A 19,843-nucleotide genomic window follows, 5' to 3' on the forward strand; every position below is an offset into this window, starting at 1 on the left:
AAGGTAATTTATAGATTCAATGCCATTCCCATCAAGCTACCAATGACTTTCTTCACAGAATTGGAAAAAAACTACTTTAAAGTTCATATGGAACCAAAAAAGAGACCACATTGCCAAGACAATCCTAAGCAAAAAGGACAAAGCTGGAGGTATCACGCTACCTGACTTCAAACTATACTACAAGTCTACAGTAACCAAAACAGCGTGGTATGGTACCAAAACAGATATATAGACCAATGGAACAGAACAGAAGCCTCAGAAATAAATAACACCACACATCTATAGCCATCTGATTTTTGACAAACCTGACAAAAACAAGAAATGGGGAAAGGGTTCCCTATTTAATAAATCGTGCTGGGAAAACTGGCTAGCCATATGTAGAAAGCTGAAACTGGATCTCTTCCTTACATTTTATACAAAAATTAATTCAAGATGGATTAAAGACTTAAATGTTAGACCTAAAACCATAAAAACCCTAGAAGAAAACCTAGGCAATACCATTAAGGACACAGGCATGGGCAAGGACTTCATGACTAAAACACCAAAAGCAATGGCAACAAAAGCCAAAATTGATAAATGGGATCTAATTAAACTAAAGAGCTTCTGCACAGCAAAAGAAACTACCATCAGAGTGAATAGGCAACCTACAGAATGGGAGAAAATTTTTGCAATCTACCCATCCGACAAAGGGCTAATATCTAGAATCTACAAAGAACTTAAACAAATTTACAAGAAACAAACAAACCCATCAAAAAGTGGGCAAAGGATATGAAGAGACACTTCTCAAAAGAACACATTTATGCAGCCAACAGACACATGAAAAAATGCTCATCATCACTGATCATCAGAGAAATGCAAATCAAAACCACAATGAGATACCATTTCACACCAGTGAGAATAGTGATCATTAAAAAGTCAGGAAACAACATGCTGGGGAGGATGTGGAGAAATAGGAACACTTTTACACTGTTGGTGGGAGTGTAAACTAGTTCAACCATTGTGGAAGACAGTGTGGCGTTTCCTCAGGGAATCTAGAACTAGAAATACCATTTGACCCAGCAATCCCATTACTGCGTATATACCCAAAGGATTATAAATCATGCTACTATAAAGACACATGCATACATATGTTTATTGCGGCACTATTCACAATAGCAAAAACTTGGAACCAACCTAAATGTCCATCAATGATAGACTGGATTAAGAAAATGTGGCACATATACACCATGGAATACTATGCAGTCATGGAAAAGGATGAGTTCACGTCCTTTGCAGGGACATGGATGCAGCTAGAAACCATCATTCTTAGCAAACTATCACAAGGACAGAAAACCAAACACCACCTGTTCTCACTCATAGGTGGGAACAGAGCAATGAAAACACTTGGACACAGGGCAGGGAACATCAAATCCTGGGGCCTATCATGGGGTGGGGGAGTGGGGGGGAGGGATAGCATTGGGAGAAATACCTAATGTAAATGACGAGTTAATTGGTGCAGGAAACCAATGTGAAACATGTGTATACCTATGTAACAAATCTGCATGTACTCTAAAACTTAAAGTATAATAATAACAAAAAAGTATATAAAATCATGTAAAAATTACATGAGGAGAAAAAGCAAATGTGTTAAAATAGTAATTGGTGACTCTGAGTGAAAGGCAAATGTGAGTTATTTGTATTCCTCTTGCAACTTTCCTGCAAGTTTGAAGTTATTTCAAAATAAAAGCTTTAAAACAAAGTTGGACAACACTACAGGGTTGGCAAGAATGTGGCAGAATGGTAGCCCTCACATTGCTGGTGGGAGTAGAAGCTGATAAACTCACTATGAAAAGTAATTTGACAATATCTACTGAACTTAATTAAGGATGAACATATTCTCTGACCCACAGTTCTGCTTCTGAGCATAGTCCCCCTGTGTTCAAGATGTGTGCAAGAATGTTATGCTCAGCATTGTTTGCAATAGCATAAGACTAGAAATCACCTAAATGTCCCCCAAAAAGAGAACGAATAAATAATAAATTTGTGGTATGTCCATAAAGCAGGATGGTACATATATCAGTAAAAATGAACAAAGTAGAACTGCACCTATCAGTGTGCATAATTCTGGAAAACATAGGCCAGGCACCATGCCTCACACCTGTAATCCCAGCACTTTGGGAGGCCAAGGTGGGCAGATCACCTGAGGTTGGGAGTTTGAGACCAGCCTGATCAACATGGAGAAACCCCGTCTCTACTAAAAATACAAAATAAGCCGGGCATGGTGGTGAATGCCTGTAATCTCAGCTACTCGAGAGGCTGAGGCAGGAGAATCACTTGAACCCAGGAGGCAGAGGTTGCAGTAAGCCGAGATCTCGCCATTGCACTCCAGCCTGGGCAACAAGAGTGAAACTTCGTCTCAAAAACAAAAACAAAAAAGACATAAACATGAAGAAAGAAAGTGGCCAAATATGTACATTATGATACATTTTGTGTAAGTCTTAAAATCATGGAAAATACTATATATTGCTTACGGATGTTTACGTATATGATAAAAGAATAGAGGTGCAGGGAAATAATAACCATATTCAGAACTTTGTTACTTCTGGAAAGGAGTAGACAGAGGATTTCAAATATATCTATAATGTTTTATTTCTTAAGCTGAGTTGTGAGTACATGATGTTAAATATTATTTGTGATTTTTTAAATATGCCTGAGGTATTTCATAATATTAAAATATATTAATTCAATTTCTGGAGCCAGCTCTACTGAGCAAGAAGTTTGGAAATCTCTGGTTCTCACATATGATAACATTTTCCAAACAACTAAAATAGCGCAAGGGAAATCTCCAAATGAATGGGCAACAAATCAGGTTCATAAGGGTATAATTTAAAACAATATGTCTGTCTTGTTAGCTATAAAATAATGTTAAAATTATCTAGTAACCACAAGAATAAGAAAAAACATTCTGTGCTCAATTTTGCAGCACAAATAAAATATGAACATTTAATACAGTATTTGTAATAGCTACCATTTCATATTCTTTAGAGTTATTTGGCAACAATACCTTTCAGGGATAGAAATGCAGCCTAAATAATCTTCCTTTTCTGAGCAAAGAAAAAATAATTCCAAATGTATCACAGCTAAACAAGAAAAAAAAAAAGCCCAACTTTTAAAAGAAAAAAATCACCATATAGCCACTAATACTTTTTCCCACTTAAAAATGTACTGTTAACTCCTCCAACTAACTTAATTTGGACATTATCTACTTATGAAGCTAAGGAAAATAGGCAGGAAAAAAATCATACCTTCCTCATATTTTCTGCATCCATGGCAACTATTTCCAGTTGGTCTCTCTCCTGCTCGACTTCTGTCAATCTCTGCAACAACGTCTCTTTCTCATCCTGCAGCTTTCTGCACTCATTCTGGGCCTGAGTTGCCTGGCCTTTAATGGTCCCCAGGTATTCTTGCAACCCACTGATGACACCTTCTAAATCCTTCTTCAGGGATTCGTTTGCTGCTATCTGGCCTAAGCAAGATGCAAAAAGGGTAATAATATATCTTTTTAAAGTACTGTAGCATTGTCTCATCAGCATTTTGTTATTAGCCAAGAGTGAAATTCTAAAGCTTTCAATTATTTCCTATCATTTTTCTTTTTCAACACATAATGTTAAATTTTCTTCCTATTATAGATAGTACAGGACTATTAAGCAGGTATAAAATAAAAATAGTATATTTAGGGGCTATGCTTGTAAAATACCTGATTCATGCTGTAAAAAGTTTAATTTCGCCCAGGTGCAGTGGTTCAAGCCTGCAATCCCAGCACTCTGGGAGGCCAAGGCGGGAGGATCATGAGGTCAGGAGATTGAGACCATCCTGGCTAACACAGTGAAACCCCATCTCTATTAAAAATACAAAAAAATTTAGCCGGGCATGGTGGCACGTGCCTGTAGTCCCTGCTACTCATGAGGCTGAGACAGGAGAATCACTTGAACCCAGGAGGCAGAGGCTGCAGTGAGCCGAGATCAGGCCACTGCACTCCAGCCTGGGTGACAGAGTGAGGCTCCATCTCAAAAAAAAAAAAAAGTTTAATTTCCAAATAAAATAAAAAATATGTAGCAAAACTGTGAGTTCGTGCTGCTAAATACATATAACATAATCACTCAGTATATTATCATATTAATAGATAATTCTGAAAAAGTCCCAGAGAATGCCCCCATTAGCTTAGCTAGGGCCATAAATTTATCTTTGAACCAATCACCATGGCCAGAATGACCAGAGTGAGGGTGTCTTGAATGGCCAGTTCTTAATTATGGCACTCTCTCTGGGCTTTGATAGGGGAAGATGTTCAGTACCCATGTCCAAGTAACGTAATATTATATAATGGTTCTTGTTCACCATCTTTGCACTACCATTTTGTTGTGTCTTTTGGGTGTTTCCAGGCTCACAAAGATCTAGGAGATAATTTAGAACTTTAAAATTAAGTCAGAAAGAGCCTTGGGCAAGTCTGAGAAAGACCTAGGTAAGTGGAAACCAATAATAAAGATGAATCCAAGACTGGCAACATAAACGTGTAACCTAAAGACTTAAAACACACACACACTCCCCATGTACAGTACTGGATACACACTATGTGCCAGGAACTTTATGAACACTCTCTCTCTCTTCTTCTTTTTTTTTTTTCCTCAAAGTTTCACTCTGTCACCCAGGCTGGAGTGCAGTAGCACAATCATGGCTCACTATAGCCTCAACCTCCCTGAGCTCAGGTGATCCTCCACCCTCAGCCTCCCAAGCAGATGGGGCCACAGGCATGTGTACTACTACATCTGGCTTTTTTTTTTTTTTTTTTGTAGAGTTGGGGTTTCGCCATGTTGCCCATGCTGGTCTTGAACTCCTGGGCTCAAGTGATCTGCCCACCTCAGCCTCCCAAAGTGCTAGGATTATGGGCATGAGCCACCACTCCGGGCCTATGAATACTATCTAATTTAATTCTCCCAACAACTAATAATTGAGATAAAAACAACTTGTCCAAGGTGACACAGCTGATAGTAGCAAAACAAGGAGTAGGATCTTTTTACACTGAGCCCTATGTGTAAAAACCACTATGGCCTATTGTCTTCCTTTTCCACTATTATGGATATGTCACATTTTAAATCTGCATTGCAAAAGTAGATCCTAAAACTCTTTCTTCTTATAACCAGACACTGAATTCCCTGATGCCAATGGGTGCTTTGCTCCTGAATGGATTTTATGCCATAGACAATCACATGCCAGAGCTTATCATGATCATGTATTGACTTCTGGCCTACTGACTGGAATGACCTGACTCACTAGGCATCAATGCCACAAAACAAAACAAAAACAAAACTCTTAAAATTGCATTAAATACTTTTGGGTATCCTGTAAATATTTCCCTATCAAATACTAGTACTAATAGGTGAACTGTATTTTGCTACTATCTGGATTAATGCTTGTCTTTATAATGTTCCTTTCACTAGTAATAAAACTGATTTACCCTAAATCACACTGAAATTCTTACCTTCAGTAAGTTGTTGTTCAAGGTCCTTAATCTCTTCCGTTTCCTTAGCAATTCTAGAAAGTATCTCATCCAAACGACTTTCAAGTTGTTTGTACTGCTTGTTCATAATGTCAAGCTGTTGTTCTTTACCCCTCTTTTGAGCCTTCATATGGGACTGAATTAAAAAACAAAAAAAAACAAAACAAAACTCCAAGTTCCTTAAACTCCTTTAAAAAGAATAATCCTTAACAACATTTTTAAACGAAGAATAGAAAATAAATATAATAATTTGCACTATTTTGTGTCAGGCCCTATATTGTTTTCACATGGGTAGTTTTCATTTAAACGTCAAGATAAGTTGATATGGAAATCATTTCTACTTTACAGGTGAGAAAACTGAGGATCAAAAAGGTTAAGTGGTTTTTCCAAGGGCACAGCTAGGTAGGTCAGTGTTATTTGCATTGCATTAAATTGTGTGTCTCTCTTTTTATTCTTTCTTTTTTTTTTTGAGAGGGAGTCTCACTCCGTCGCCCAGGCTGGAGCGCAGAGGCACAATCTCAGCTCACTGCAACCTCCGCCTCCCGGGTTCAAGCAATTCTCCTGCCTCGGCCTCCCAAGAAGCTGGGACTACAGGTGGGGGCCACCACACTCGGGTTTTTGTTTGTTTGTTTTTGTTTTTTGTTGCTTTTTTTTAGTAGAGACGGGGGTTTCACCATGTTGGCCAGGCTGATCTCGAACTCCTGACCTCAAGTGATCTGTCGGCCTTGGCCTCCCAAATCGCTGGGATAACAGGCATGAGCCACCGTGCCCAGCCTAAAATGTGTCTTTTAAAAAAGGTTTCCAAAGTTAGTTAGTTATGGCATATATCTATAAAAAGACTTAAAAACTACATCCCAAAATGTTAACAAGAATTATACCTGGGTGGAAGGATTACATGGGGATTTTTTTCCTTTTGTAATGAGTATTTTTATATTTAAAAAACTTTTATAGTAGATAAGTAATGCCTTTTTAATAAAAAAAATTAAGTGTACTTTTTAAAAAAAGTTTCTTAGAAGAAAATAGAGGCATGAAATAAAATACTTGAAATTCAAATTTACTTTCAATCTCTTATACAAAGAAACATTTGGCTTTTCAATAAACTGAGAGTTGACAGGGACCTCAAAGACCACTTAGGCCGGTGAGTCTCAAAATGGAGGGTCCTAAGGAGGTATACCTGTCTACCACTAGACTTCCCCATGGTGGAAAACAGAGCTTTCACATACCCACACACCCTCTCGCACCCTGAAGTCATGGCATTAGGGAACTGCTGTTAACTGAAAAGAGTGTATTGTATTTCTCAGGTGTGCTAGGGAAAGCAAATCAAGAGCCAATAATCTAGTCTAACCCTTGCTTTTAAACATGAGAAAACTGAATTTCGGATCCATCAAATGACTTGCACGTGAGGCAACTGTTCATATGAAGGCAAAATAATTCCCCAGAGAACCTTTGCCCTCCCACTCACACCTTCATGACTCTTAAGTTGGTACCCACAGGATGAGAGGAATACAACAATAAATGTTATTGAAAGAGGGAACTGTATCAGAAAAATGAACACCAATGATCTCAAGTCTAAGACCCATGTGATGATAAAATAATATTTCTCAATTTTATGTATTTGCTTACCCCAAATACAAGAAAAAACATCTTTTCATTTCTGATGAACAAAAGAATGGCAGCTTAATTGGAAGGTTTTAAATTTACTACCGGTAAAGCTTTATGGTATTTTGCAAACTCTTTTCCCTACACTCCCAAAATACCCATTTGAAATCTTTCTGAAAAGTTAACTACATATAACAGCTTACATTCTAAGTAAATTTCGGATTTTTATGGCTCAAGAAATAATTTCTTAAAAGACTACACTCATATCAATAAATCTTTAAAATTCACCATTAAAAATTCCAGCGAAACTGTTATATGCAGGATAAAAATCTGATTCAATATGCCAATGGTGTACATTAAATACAGAGGAACAAAAGTAGATTCTGCGATTTACATCACCGAGAAGCTCACAAAAGAGTTATTGTAAAAACAGGAACTTACATCTCTGACTCCTCCTCCTTTTAAGTCCTTTGTACACAGAAAGAAAAAATGATCATACCTTAAAATTTATCCTGTTAAAACTGAGCCGTTGAGAACAGAGAAACTGTGGGCGGAACACTTTCTAATGCTGTCTTCAAATTCATGTGCAATTCCCTCTCTGACAGCCACATTTTCGCAAGCGCCTCCGAACCTCTGTAACTTCGCAGAGGCTCAAACCACATTCTTGGCCAAAAGTGAGCGGCGGCCCCGCCCATCCAATCACCAGCAGCCTCTGCGGGCAGGCCCCACCCTCCGCGAGTTAAATCATAACACAGGAAGCTCCCGGGGGCCAATCACGCCCAAACTTTGCAACAGATCACTACAGCTCGTTCCCTCTAGCGAACAGTTAACTTTTGCTTCCAATGGGGCATTTACCAATCAGAGAAACACAATACAAATCTTCATTATGTTTGCTCCAGTGATAATTTGTGCTTGTATGAATAATTTCATAACTACAATAGTCTGTGAATTTGAAACCTCGTTAAATGCTTATATTTGCTGAAAACCTGCCTAGGCTTAGTTCTGAGCTAATTTAAAAATAATCTATTTAGACCTTTAATCGCTTTGTGAGGAGAGGGTCATTGTGGTAGCATAAGCAAGGGCTCCACCTCTTTCTAAAACAATGACTTGGGGGCAAATCACTTAATATTTCTATATCACATTTTCATCCTCTTCAAAATGAAAGAAAAATGGCTAGATGTGAATAAAGTTCCTCACCAGAACATGTAAAATACAGCACAATGTACGACACATTGTGGGCACTTAATATGTTTGTTTTCTATGATTTCTCATCAAAGTTAAGCTTTTACTTTTAAATTCTATTGGCTATTCAGAAAGATAGTTCATCTAATTACATAAAAATTAATTACATAAAAGTCTACCTATATCTATAGAAAAATATGCAGGCATCCCACTCTTGATTATTTCTCTTCTGCTTAAAGGCTCACATTTTGTAGCCTAAAATAGGATGCTAAACACTAGCCAATATGAAACTTTGTGAATCAGAAAAAGATGTTCCCTCTGGATAAACTTAAAAGAGATGTCCTCTGATGCTGGGACTACGGCTGCAAACTTAAGAACTATTAGCAGTTTTAATAAAATTAAAAAGGAAATTCAAATCTGGTTTGTATGTTTCATCCCCACTGCACAGGCTGATTTTAGCTAACTTTAAAACTTGGATACCATTCCCATGTCTCATTTACCGCCTTTCTATATATAATTCTCTACAGAAATCCAGTGGGAACTGAACTCTGTGTCCGCCAGAAATATAACAGTCATTTGTTGAAAGCAAACACATAATCCAGCTACTAATTAGACTCATAGATCACAAAACTGGAAGGGGAAGCAAAGGAGTTTTGGGTAGGATTTATAAGCTGCTTCCTTCCTCCCTTCCATGATGCAAGCATTCATAAACACAGGGCTGGTTGGTCCCTGGGAATACAGATACCCATAGGATACAGTTCATGTCTTCAGGGGCCTTACATGGGTGAGATTGAACAAATACATTCAATAAAGTAAGATATTATTGACCACATTATACATTACTTAAAATACCCCATTTTCCCTTAAAATTATTTAAAATAATCAAGACTACTTTTGGTTTCAATGTTAATACTTTGGTTTCCATTTTTAGGCTTTTGTTAGAAAAGACCTTATATCTGTCATAAGGTTATCCTTTATCGAAATTAGCTGGCCCACAAAAAATATATATGATATTGTACTAAAATGCTTAAAGGAATAGTTAAATAACTTGTCAAGTACTAAAGCAATTACAATATCCTCACTATGTTAAATTCTATGATTTCTATTAATCCAGAGATCTTAGAGTTCTTTAAAAAAAAAAAAACAACCCCTATTATTCAAGGTATACCAGGAAAATACATAGAAGATATTTTTCCTTGTATTTTAGGAGTATTAGCTAAAATATAAGCAATTAGTACAAAGAGTAGAGACAGAGACAAGGGCTTGGCCATATCCAGCCACCTGACCATATCTAGTCACATCTCAGGAAGAAACATTCCAGAGAAATGTTTCCTTTTTTAAGGACAAAAAAAAACAATATGAAAAAACAAATACCTTCAGTGGAATATTTGCATAAAGGATTAAATAGAAGAGGTAGAAAAAGGACTCGGAACCCCCTTCAGCTTCTTCTGCTCTTAAGAAAGATGAAGGGCTGGACGTGGTGGCTCACGCCTGTAATCCCAGCACTTTGGGAGGCCAAGGCAGGCGGATCAGAAGGTCAGGAGTTCAAGACCAGCCTGACCAACATGGAGAAACCCCCTCTCTACTAAAAATACAAAAATTAGCTGGGCGTGGTGGCGCACGCCTATAATCCCAGCACTCTGGGAGGCTGAAGTGGGTGGATCACGAGGTCAGGAGATCGAGACCATCCTGGCCAACATGGTGAAACCTTGTCTCTACTAAAAATACAAAAATTAGCCAGGCATGGTGGTTGGTGCCTGTAGTCCCAGCTACTCGGGAGGCTAAGGCAGAAGAATCACTTGAACCTGGGAGGCGGAAGTTGCAGTGAGCCAAGATTGTGCCATTGCACTCCAGCCTGACAACAGAGCAAAAAAAAAAAAAAAAAAAAAAAAAAAAAAAAAAAAAAAAAAAAAAAAAAAAAGAAAGAAAGATGAAAAAAAGGAAAGGAGGGAGAGAGCAAATCTCTCTTGCTCTGCAATGCAATGAAATTCAACCACTTAAAAATAAATAATTATGCCATGTGGCCATCATTTACTGAAAGCCACCTTCTCTTCAAGCCCTAGGTTGTTTTGTTTTAAACATACATATTCTATATATATGTGTGTGTGTATATATACACATATATTTATATATAACACACATACATATACACATACATACATTATATATACACACATATATGTACAGTTTTCCTTCGGTATCCATGGGGGATTGGTCCCAGGATTCCCTGCAGATACCAAGATCCACTGATGCTCAAGTTCCCTTCTATAAAATGGCATAATATTTGTATTTAACCTATGGACATCCTCTTATATATTAAAATCATCTCTAGATTACTTATAATACCTAATACAGTATAAATGCTATGTGACTAGTTGTTATACTGTCTTGTTTACAGAATAATGACAAGGGAAAAAAAGTCTGCACATGTTCAGTACAGATAAAACCATCCTTTTTTTCCTAATATATGTGATCTGCAGTTGGTTAAATCCACAGATGCAGAACCCATGGATATGGAGGGCTGACTGTATATGTATATCACTTAAATTTGTACATGAAACTAAAACAGACTTTCAGAAAGGACTCTGGACTCTGATGCTAACAATGATGAGACATGTAATATGTAGGGAGAACAAAAAATTTCTTAATTTACTCACATGTTTTGGGTCTTTGGAATCCAGGCTATCCATGGCTATTTGCAGGTCCTTCATCTCCTTCTGCTTTTCGGCAATTTCCTGCTTTTGCTTTTCCATCTGCAGTTCTAGATCCAGAGCTTCCTGGCGTAATTTATTTACAAGTTGTAGTCTACCACTCAACTGCTTGTAAAGAAGGTCCTTCCCTGCTTCTGAAATCTAATCTCCCCAAACCCCAATATATAATTAACAGAGAAGAACAACATTGATTTATTAAGACAATGTCTTTAATTTCTATGTTCTATCAGTTTTTTAAAAATAAAAGTAAAATGTGGGAGTTATCTAAGCACTCCATGCATATTTTATACTTTTATGCTTATTATATGTAGAAAATCATACCTTAAAAAGTTTATGAAAACTATTAATAGCAAGCACACATAAGTTGTCATTCTATAATAGTATAGGCAACTTGTAAATTATTAATAATATAGTATTAATAATAGCTGGCTTCATATAGCACTTACTATGGGCCATGCACTGTTCTAAACTCTTTATATCCTTTAATCTAATCCTCAAAACATAAAAGGTAAAAAGTATAATTATCCCAATTTTATAGATAAGGAAACTGAATCATGGAAAATTTAAATATCTCGCCCAAGGTCATACTAGGAGTTTGTGGAAGCAAGACTTTGTGTGACTCTAGACAATTTCACTGACTACTACACTACAGTTTCCTAATTAGTTTTAATGTGAAGACAATCAACCAATAAATTGAATACTGATATAGAAGTAATAATTAATACTCTGTCTCTTGTTTCTAACAGTTTTTAGCATAGATTTAAACAAATGTAAAAATTTCTCAAGAGTCTGTATAGAAGTGTAAAAAAGATGAAGATAAAAGACTGAAAAGAAATAAAATAATGATGATTACTACGTAATTCCCCATAACTGCAATACCTTTATAATCAGGAAAAAATTTTAGAATTCCATGTTCACTGGACAATCATCTCACACTCAATAATTTCAAAATACAGCAAACTCTCATTAAATTGACATTTTTATTTCACTTAATTAGAACCCAGCTGAAGCTTACCTTTGTTAGCATGTCAAGTAAGTGAACAGTATAAACAAAAACTTAGGCTATTAATTTTCTTATTAACTATTTATTAACTATTATTAACTATTAATATTAACTCACTTAAATAACTCTATTTTCTAAGCATATTTTGGAAGTATCCATTTCTTTTAAAATTATGTACATTATTTACATCTATCTATGTAAAGCTTTGGCCAGTGCTATTATAAAATATTCTTTTAAAATTATTAAAACCATCTTGATAGCTCCCTCTACCTCATTTCCTACTTTCAACCCATCATTAAGTCCTGTCAGTTCTACTGTCCAATGTTTCCTGGAATCAGTTGGCTTTGTCTCCACATCCACCAGCACCTTCCTGGTTGGTGCTAGTATCATCTCTTGCCTGTACTGAACAACAGCCTCCTGAGAGATACAGATGCACACAACCCCATTCCTTCCATCTCACTCAGTCCATTTCACTCTTCATGAAGTAAGGCAAAGTGGCAAATAGGATCAGCCACTCAACTATCTAAAGCCCTTCAAAGATTTCCTATTGCATGCAAAATAAAATTCAAACTTCTTAAAATGGCTTATGAACAATTTGGGAGGCCGAGACAGGCAGATCACTTGAGCCTAGGAGTTCAAGACCAGCCTGGGCAACATGGTGAGACCCCACCTCTACAAAAAAAATACAAAAAATTAGCCAGGAGTGGTGGCACATGTCTGTAGTCCCAGCTATTCCAGAGGCTAAGGTGGGAGAACCACCTGAGCCCAGGAAGTCAAGGCCCTGTCTCAAAAATAAAAATAAAAATAAAAATAAAATTGCCTATGAAGCCTGGCATGATCTTTAACCTCATGACTCTTTAACTTCATCTTCCTCTACACTCTCCATTATTCTGCAGAGAAATTTTTTAGTCTGAAGGCCTTTGTACACACTGTCACCTCTGCATGGAATACTTTCTGCCAGCTCTGCCTCACTGGCTCCTTCTCATCCTTTGTATATTAGCCTGTCACCTCCTCAGAGAGGCCTTTGTGAATCCCCACAATCTAAAGTGTATCTCTTTTAACATCTCCCCTAGTTTTCTATTTTTTTCTTACAACACTGATGCTGTTTAACTTTTTTCCTTTTTTTAAAATAAATATTTTTTTCCTTTTTGTTTATTTATTGTCTTATTTCCCCCACAAGTCTGTCCATGAGAGGGACACATGTCTATTTTGTTCATTATTCAGCGCCCAGCCCAGTGACTGACATATAGTAAGGTATAAACTTGAGTCAATTTCTAGTTAGTATAAAATCTGAAAGTAACAATACAGTGTATCTTTTAAAAGAATCTAAAATTTGGACTTCACATTGTTGTTCTACCTACTGTGATATGAATGTAGTTACCATCATAATTTTTAAATACTGATTTTTAAAAGTTATAAATAACTAAAACCTTTTTACCCACTTAAAAACTAAAATGTCACGCTACTTCCTTTTTTTGAATTTCCCCTATGCAATTACATCATGGATTTGAGCTGCTTACTTGCTTACTTTACAACACACTTTGGTAATTTTTGAGAATATGTTACTTCAATCTTTTTGTATACTACATATCTCTTTTTTTTTTTTTTTTGGCTTGTGTTTGATGACAATGTTCATGTAATAGCAGAGATATCTCCTGGTTCTTAATCTAAGTCCCAGGATCTTAAAGGTGGAGAGTGCTTAATTAAATTAGAAGAGATACATCAGGAAGCAACTTCTCAAGACTACACCTTTTTACATAAAATTAAGTAATTTATTTATTAATAAATTGCTAATTGGATGTCATCATAAATGGAAGAAAATTACAACTGGCAAATTCTAGAACTATATTTGACTGTGGAATTTATTATCCCATAATTAATTAGGCAGCTAACTGCTTTTTAAATTGTTTTATATGGTTATGAAGGGAAAAACACGTTTCATTTTTCATTTCCTCTTAGCATTGCTGCTTTGCTTTTACATACTTTTTTTAGTTGTACAGCTTCTTCCAGTTGTTTAAATTCTTCAGTAGCTCTCAAAATTTGTTGTTCTGCCTTTTCTATTTCGTCATGCAGTTCTGATAGTCGAGTTTGTGCTGCAAATTTAAAAACCATGCTCACATAATATGAAACAAGAAAAATATTGAATTCTGAAATTTCTACCAGATATTCCTTCTTTGTAATATCCTTCTCCCCTCTCTATTAAACTGTCATTATACATCACAAAAAAAATTTTAAACTAATTACTTATGATTGGCTTTTGTCTATTAATTAATCTCTAAAATAAACTGTTTCATGATATGGTATAGAACTCGAATTGTTTTGTTTCATTCTGTTTTGAGATGGAGTCTCGCTCTGTTGCCCAGGCTGGAGTGCAGTGGCACGATCTCGGCTCACTGCAAGCTCCGCCTCCCGGGGTTCATGCCATTCTCCCGCCTCAGCCTCCTGAGTAGCTGGGACTACAGGTGCCTGCCACCATGCCCGGTAAATTTTTTTTTTTTTTTTTTTTTGCATTTTTAGAAGAGACGGGGTTTCACCGTGTTAGCCAGGATGGTCTCGATCTCCTGACCTCATGATCCGCCCGCCTCAGCCTCCCAAAGTGCTGAGATTACAGGCGTGAGCCACTGCGCCCAGCCGGTATAGAATTACAATCGATCCTTTTATTTGTAAAATTCTTAACATGAAAGGGGCTATTCCCAACACCAGTAAACCCTTTTTACTAGAGAATAAGACTTTTATTGGGAAATATGCACTTTACATGTCACTAAGTTATAATTAGGTTCAGGGTATTAAAAATAACCCATAAAACCTTGTGTTAGAGGGAAATGCTTTACGATGGAATTCAATATCAAGAAATTCACTACTGAGCTCTCTCTCCCAGCTGTAGATGATCTCAAATCAATTATTTTCCACCTCAAATTTAAGATTTTTCTCTCCCTCTCCCCTATAAAACTGAGTCAGCCCCTTTAAAGCTAGTCTGCACAAAAATCTGATTTATTTTTGCTTTCCCCCAGAGACTTGCATATAGTATAGGTAGACATAAATAACTCAGTTTCTTCTCTTCCTTCACCAAGTCAACTTCTATTTGCCTTCCATGTCTTCCATTTAGCTACCACTCAAGGAAAGATAAGCTGCTGGTCTGATTGAGAGCACCACAGTGGGCCATAATGCTAGGGGGATGCACAAATCCCGGTAAGGGTTCTCTTTCTTCCATATCCACGCAGCTGAGTGGGTAAGCAGATTCAAAGTCTGTCATTGGCAGGGTCTCTAAAGTGCCCCCGTCTTGACTTCTTCCTTTACGTGACTTGCCAGAAGGTATTAAGATCCCTTGAATTAGATTGTGGGGCGTGGGGCATGTCAGGAAAAGTCAGAGGCTACCCTTAGACCCAGGCCTGAGGAGAATGCTCTGTTCCAGCTTATACAAAGCATTGCTTTAGGTTTTTGCTACGTGCATAGTAATCAATCAAGTGGTTCTTTACTTGCTTCAGTTATTACTAATTGTGACTTTGAATATATAGTTCCAGTGCTTATTTGAAAGAGGGGATTTACTCATTCTTGAATCCCCTGGACATGTTGCCACCAAATTACTGCCAAAAACTCTATTAACCATAACAGGAATCATTACAAAATAAATGCTCGATATATCTGCTTGATAATCACTACTTTTGTTTTAGACTTTTCATGGAAACAACACCATCAACATGTTCAATTAAAGGAGTTACAGGGCCGGGCGCGGTGGCTCATGCCTGTAATCCCAGCACTTTGGGAGGCCAAGGCGGGTGGATCACAAGGTCAGGAGATTGAGACCATCCTAGTTAACACAGTGAAACCCTGTCTCTACTAAAAAAATACAAAAAAATTAGCTGGGCGTAGTGGCAGGTGCCTATAGTCCAAGCTACTCAGGAGGCTGAGAATGGCGTAAACCCGGTAGGAGGAGCTTGCAGTGAGCTGAAATTGCACCACTGCACTGCACTCCAGCCTGTGCGACAGAGCGAGACTTCATCTCAAAAAAAAAAAAAAAGTTATAAAACAAAATTGGCCTACATATTCAATGTTTTTATATTTTTTAGAAGAATTTTAAAAATAACTTTTTTTAACCTGCACTTATTTTTTTTTCTTTGTCTTCCAGTTGCCTGTCCAGCGGTGCGTGGCCTCTCAAGTTCACGTGATAATTTCTAAGTTGTTCATCTGGCTCCATCTTCTTGATCTGTATTGCCTGAGCATTATCAATAATATAACTCTCTGTGGCAAACATATTTCTCTTGTATCTGGATTTGCCAATGTAAGGGCTTTCATCTGGGGCTTTATCAATTTCAGCATACTAAAAGCAAAATAATAGACTTATGGTTTAATAAGTGACCTCCAAGCTGTCAAACGACATTATTCATTTTATTAGTGGCAAACATATCACAGAATTGCTCAAGTTATATAAATCCTACATGCCTAGAAGCTGAAAGATATATGTTATTCTTTTATCTTCTTAATATACCAAAAAGGAAATTAGAACTAAAAATGGTCTCAAAAGAATTCTTCCTCCTACCACTGAAGAGTGAAAGTTTGGACTGATTGATTAAAGAAACTGCCTACAGTTATGTGATTTTTAGCACTGCTTGATCTCTCAAATTGGAAATATGGGTGTTTTATTTTGGTTTCTTGGCTCATATAAGTAAAATCTCAGTCTTCTTTTTTTTTTTTCAGATACATGGTATGCAGCCATCAGTACAATACATTTTAATAATTGAAGTTTTAAAAATGAAATATATGATATTGGTTGGAGTCACTGGGTCTTAGAAGTTTGGCATTTCCTCACTTGCAGTGACATTATGGCATTTGTACCAGTCATGACTGACTAATATTGAACCCAGTGATTACTGAACACACCATGTAAGGAGATGACTATTCCATGGTACTGAAGCACTTATCCCAGACGTCTGGATTTAAGGGAACTGATCAACCCATACACCTGGGAAAGAGCGCTGAGAGTTAGACGACTGCTTTTGGTAATGGATATGGCTATGAGCAAAGATTTTTTACCTCTTTAGGATACTGTTCTAACTCCCTGAGCCAAATAATTCATAGATTCAACCAAAATACAGTTTACTCCTCTCATAACAAGAAAGTGGAATGATATCTGATGAAATCCCTTACATGTCCTCACCACCTGCCCTCCCCCATTCCATCCCATGTGGGTTTTTAACTTTGGGTTACCAAAAAAATTAAAATAACTCACCTCTGATGGATAATAATTTAGTGGCTCAAATTTAGCATCAATTTTATAAAAGGCCAATTCCTGTTCCAGCTCATATTGCTTCTGACACGCTCGTGTTAGTTCTATGGTCTTCTGTTTTAGCTATTGGCCAAATTTGATATGAGACAACATACAGGATCAGTAAGTTAGTATAAAGATGTGACGATATGGTTAAGTTCTCATCATAAGTAATAATTATATAGGTTTAAAAACTCCACAGTAAGCTGCACAACACTCAGAACATTTTATCTTACTTCTAAATTATAAAAAATGAAACACAAAATTATCATTCCATAAGAGATCAAGTAAAAGACCTTTGAAGTTTACAAGCTGTTTCAGGATATAATGAATAATGATTTTTAAAATCTCTTACGTTTGTTAAACATGAAAATATTTTTGTATCAATTATTTTTGTGTAACTGGACTAATAAATACATACTTCCTGATTTTCCAATAATTAGCACTAAAGAAATTAATTTCTTTAACTGACTTTCCAACTTTAACAATAGTTTCAAATTATAAGGGAAAATGATAACTGACACTAACTGCAGAGAAATAAAGAGGAATCAGAAAGATGAAAATAAGAGCTTGGTTTGAATTGTCATACTGTTGTTGCTATAGTATTTGTGGCTAATGGCATCGCAGTTTTAAGTGTTCAGAACATTATTCTTTGTAATAAAGAATAAGGGATGTAATAAAGAATAAGGGATCCAAATATATAATATTCAATTTTAATAAAGTAATTCTACTATAACTTTTTATTCTTAGAAATTTTTGGAGCTTGCAGAAGACAAATGATCCAATCTAATTCTCTGAATTTATAAATACAGAAATTAAGTTTCAGATTGGTGAACTGACTTGTCAAAAGTTACATATTAGATTAGTGTCAGAAACTAAATATTTTATTAACTAACTACTAGTACTAGCTCCTTTCTACTAAACCAAACTTTGAGTTTTTTCACAGATCCACTAAGTGATTTTTGTCTTTTTTTGGCCAGTGTCTGATGGTAGATATCAAAGAAAAAACATGCAGAAAAATTTCATTAATATAAAAATGCAAGTTGAAGAGAATAAAACATAAACAAACACAAACATTTTACACGGCCCAAGAAATCAAAGTCGTGCATGATTTAGCTCACAGTCACCTCCTGATTATCCATCAAAATGGAACTAACAGCCTAGATAACGGGTAACATTTGGCCAAATACTCAATGTGTGCCAGACATTGTGCTAAGCATTTTACATGTGTTATTGCACTGAATCTTTACAACCACCCAATAAGATGATAAAAGCTGCACAGCAAAGTTAAATAACTTGCCCAGTTTCACAGCTGGTAGTGGAAGAGGCAGAATTCAATTCCAAGTCTCCTGATTTCAAATCCAACACTGCCTATTGCTCCACGCTGCCTTCAATGTACTGCTGCAGGGTGTCCAGCACATTACCCACATTGATATTTTCACTGAATGCTCATAACTCTCCAAGTCTCAAGAAAGCAACTCACAATCAACACTGTCAACTAATCTTGGGTTCTCTCCTCAAAACTCATTGGCAATAGTGGCAAACAAAAGGCAAATGTGACTGGAATCATAGAGAATACAACTGGTCTCTGCAGGCAAATAATAATAAATAGGCTGTGCATTTCAAAGTCTTTTGTGTCTTTTGTGCATTTTATGTCTTTTATAAGCCCTAGGCTTAGCATATAGTAAGCACTCAATAAATGTCTGTTGAATAAATGCATGAATAAAAGCAAAATAGAAGTCAAATGAACTGGAAAGTAGGCTAGTCGCAGTATTAGCTGTGGATAATCAAGAGTTGACTGCAGGTAACATATTTACCAATCAGAAAAATAATTCTTTCCCCCACATTCAAGTTTGCTCTCCTATATAAACATCCATTTAAAAAAAAATTCATACACACACAACCACATTTCCCAAGAAGACAAGCCAGTTTCAAAACTTAAAATGTAAGCAAGCATATTAATGCAAGTTATCATGCAAACTCTGAAAAACATAGTATGCAGTTCAGGCCTGGAAGAACTACCTTTAAGGAAGAATAAAGAATCAGCAGAAAAGGGCCTGCAAGAAACCAAGACAAGGGCTAAAGAAGCAAACAGATACTGTCACCTGGAGAATTAAACTGTAATAATACAAGTTTCTCTTTACTGAAAACTTACCATAGGAAGACATTGGCTTTTAGTATTGGCATTATTCTTACATGGACATATTTTATTGCCATTCTGAGTTACAGATTTACTACCTTCCGTTACTTAGCTTGATTCATTTCAAATTGTTTTCACACTCATTACCTTATTAAATCCTCACAATTCTGTGAGGCTAGCAGGACAGGTAAATAACCCTCATTTTAAATATAACTAAACTGAAGCACAGGAATTAAATAATTTGCAAAAAGACAAAGAGTAAATTTGGTTAATATTTATTGGTGGCAGGACAGGACTACTACAGTTTAAATGGCCACCAGAAGACTTATTTCAATGCTACTTTTCTTTTAGACATTAATCGGCCTAATGCATAAGCAATTACTTTTTTAAACTGGAAAACTTCACATAATTG

At 36.4% G+C, this 19,843-nt stretch overlaps 1 protein-coding gene across 1 annotated transcript in view; it reads right to left on the minus strand.

Moving 5' to 3' along the window:
• Nucleotides 1-19,843, minus strand: part of CNTRL (centriolin) — a 103,731-nt gene that overhangs the window by 56,190 nt on the left and 27,698 nt on the right. The window contains exons 9-14 of the mRNA XM_011989522.1: nt 17,256-17,375; nt 16,124-16,346; nt 14,012-14,121; nt 10,972-11,166; nt 5,516-5,669; nt 3,285-3,505 (exon numbers count right to left, since the gene is read on the minus strand). Coding sequence (XP_011844912.1) covers nt 3,285-3,505; nt 5,516-5,669; nt 10,972-11,166; nt 14,012-14,121; nt 16,124-16,346; nt 17,256-17,375 — 1,023 coding nt within the window. The remainder of the gene's footprint in view (nt 1-3,284; nt 3,506-5,515; nt 5,670-10,971; nt 11,167-14,011; nt 14,122-16,123; nt 16,347-17,255; nt 17,376-19,843) is intronic.

The sequence above is a fragment of the Mandrillus leucophaeus genome, unplaced genomic scaffold, assembly GCF_000951045.1.
Source record: "Mandrillus leucophaeus isolate KB7577 unplaced genomic scaffold, Mleu.le_1.0 Scaffold354, whole genome shotgun sequence".
NCBI classification, from domain to species: Eukaryota; Metazoa; Chordata; class Mammalia; order Primates; family Cercopithecidae; genus Mandrillus; species Mandrillus leucophaeus.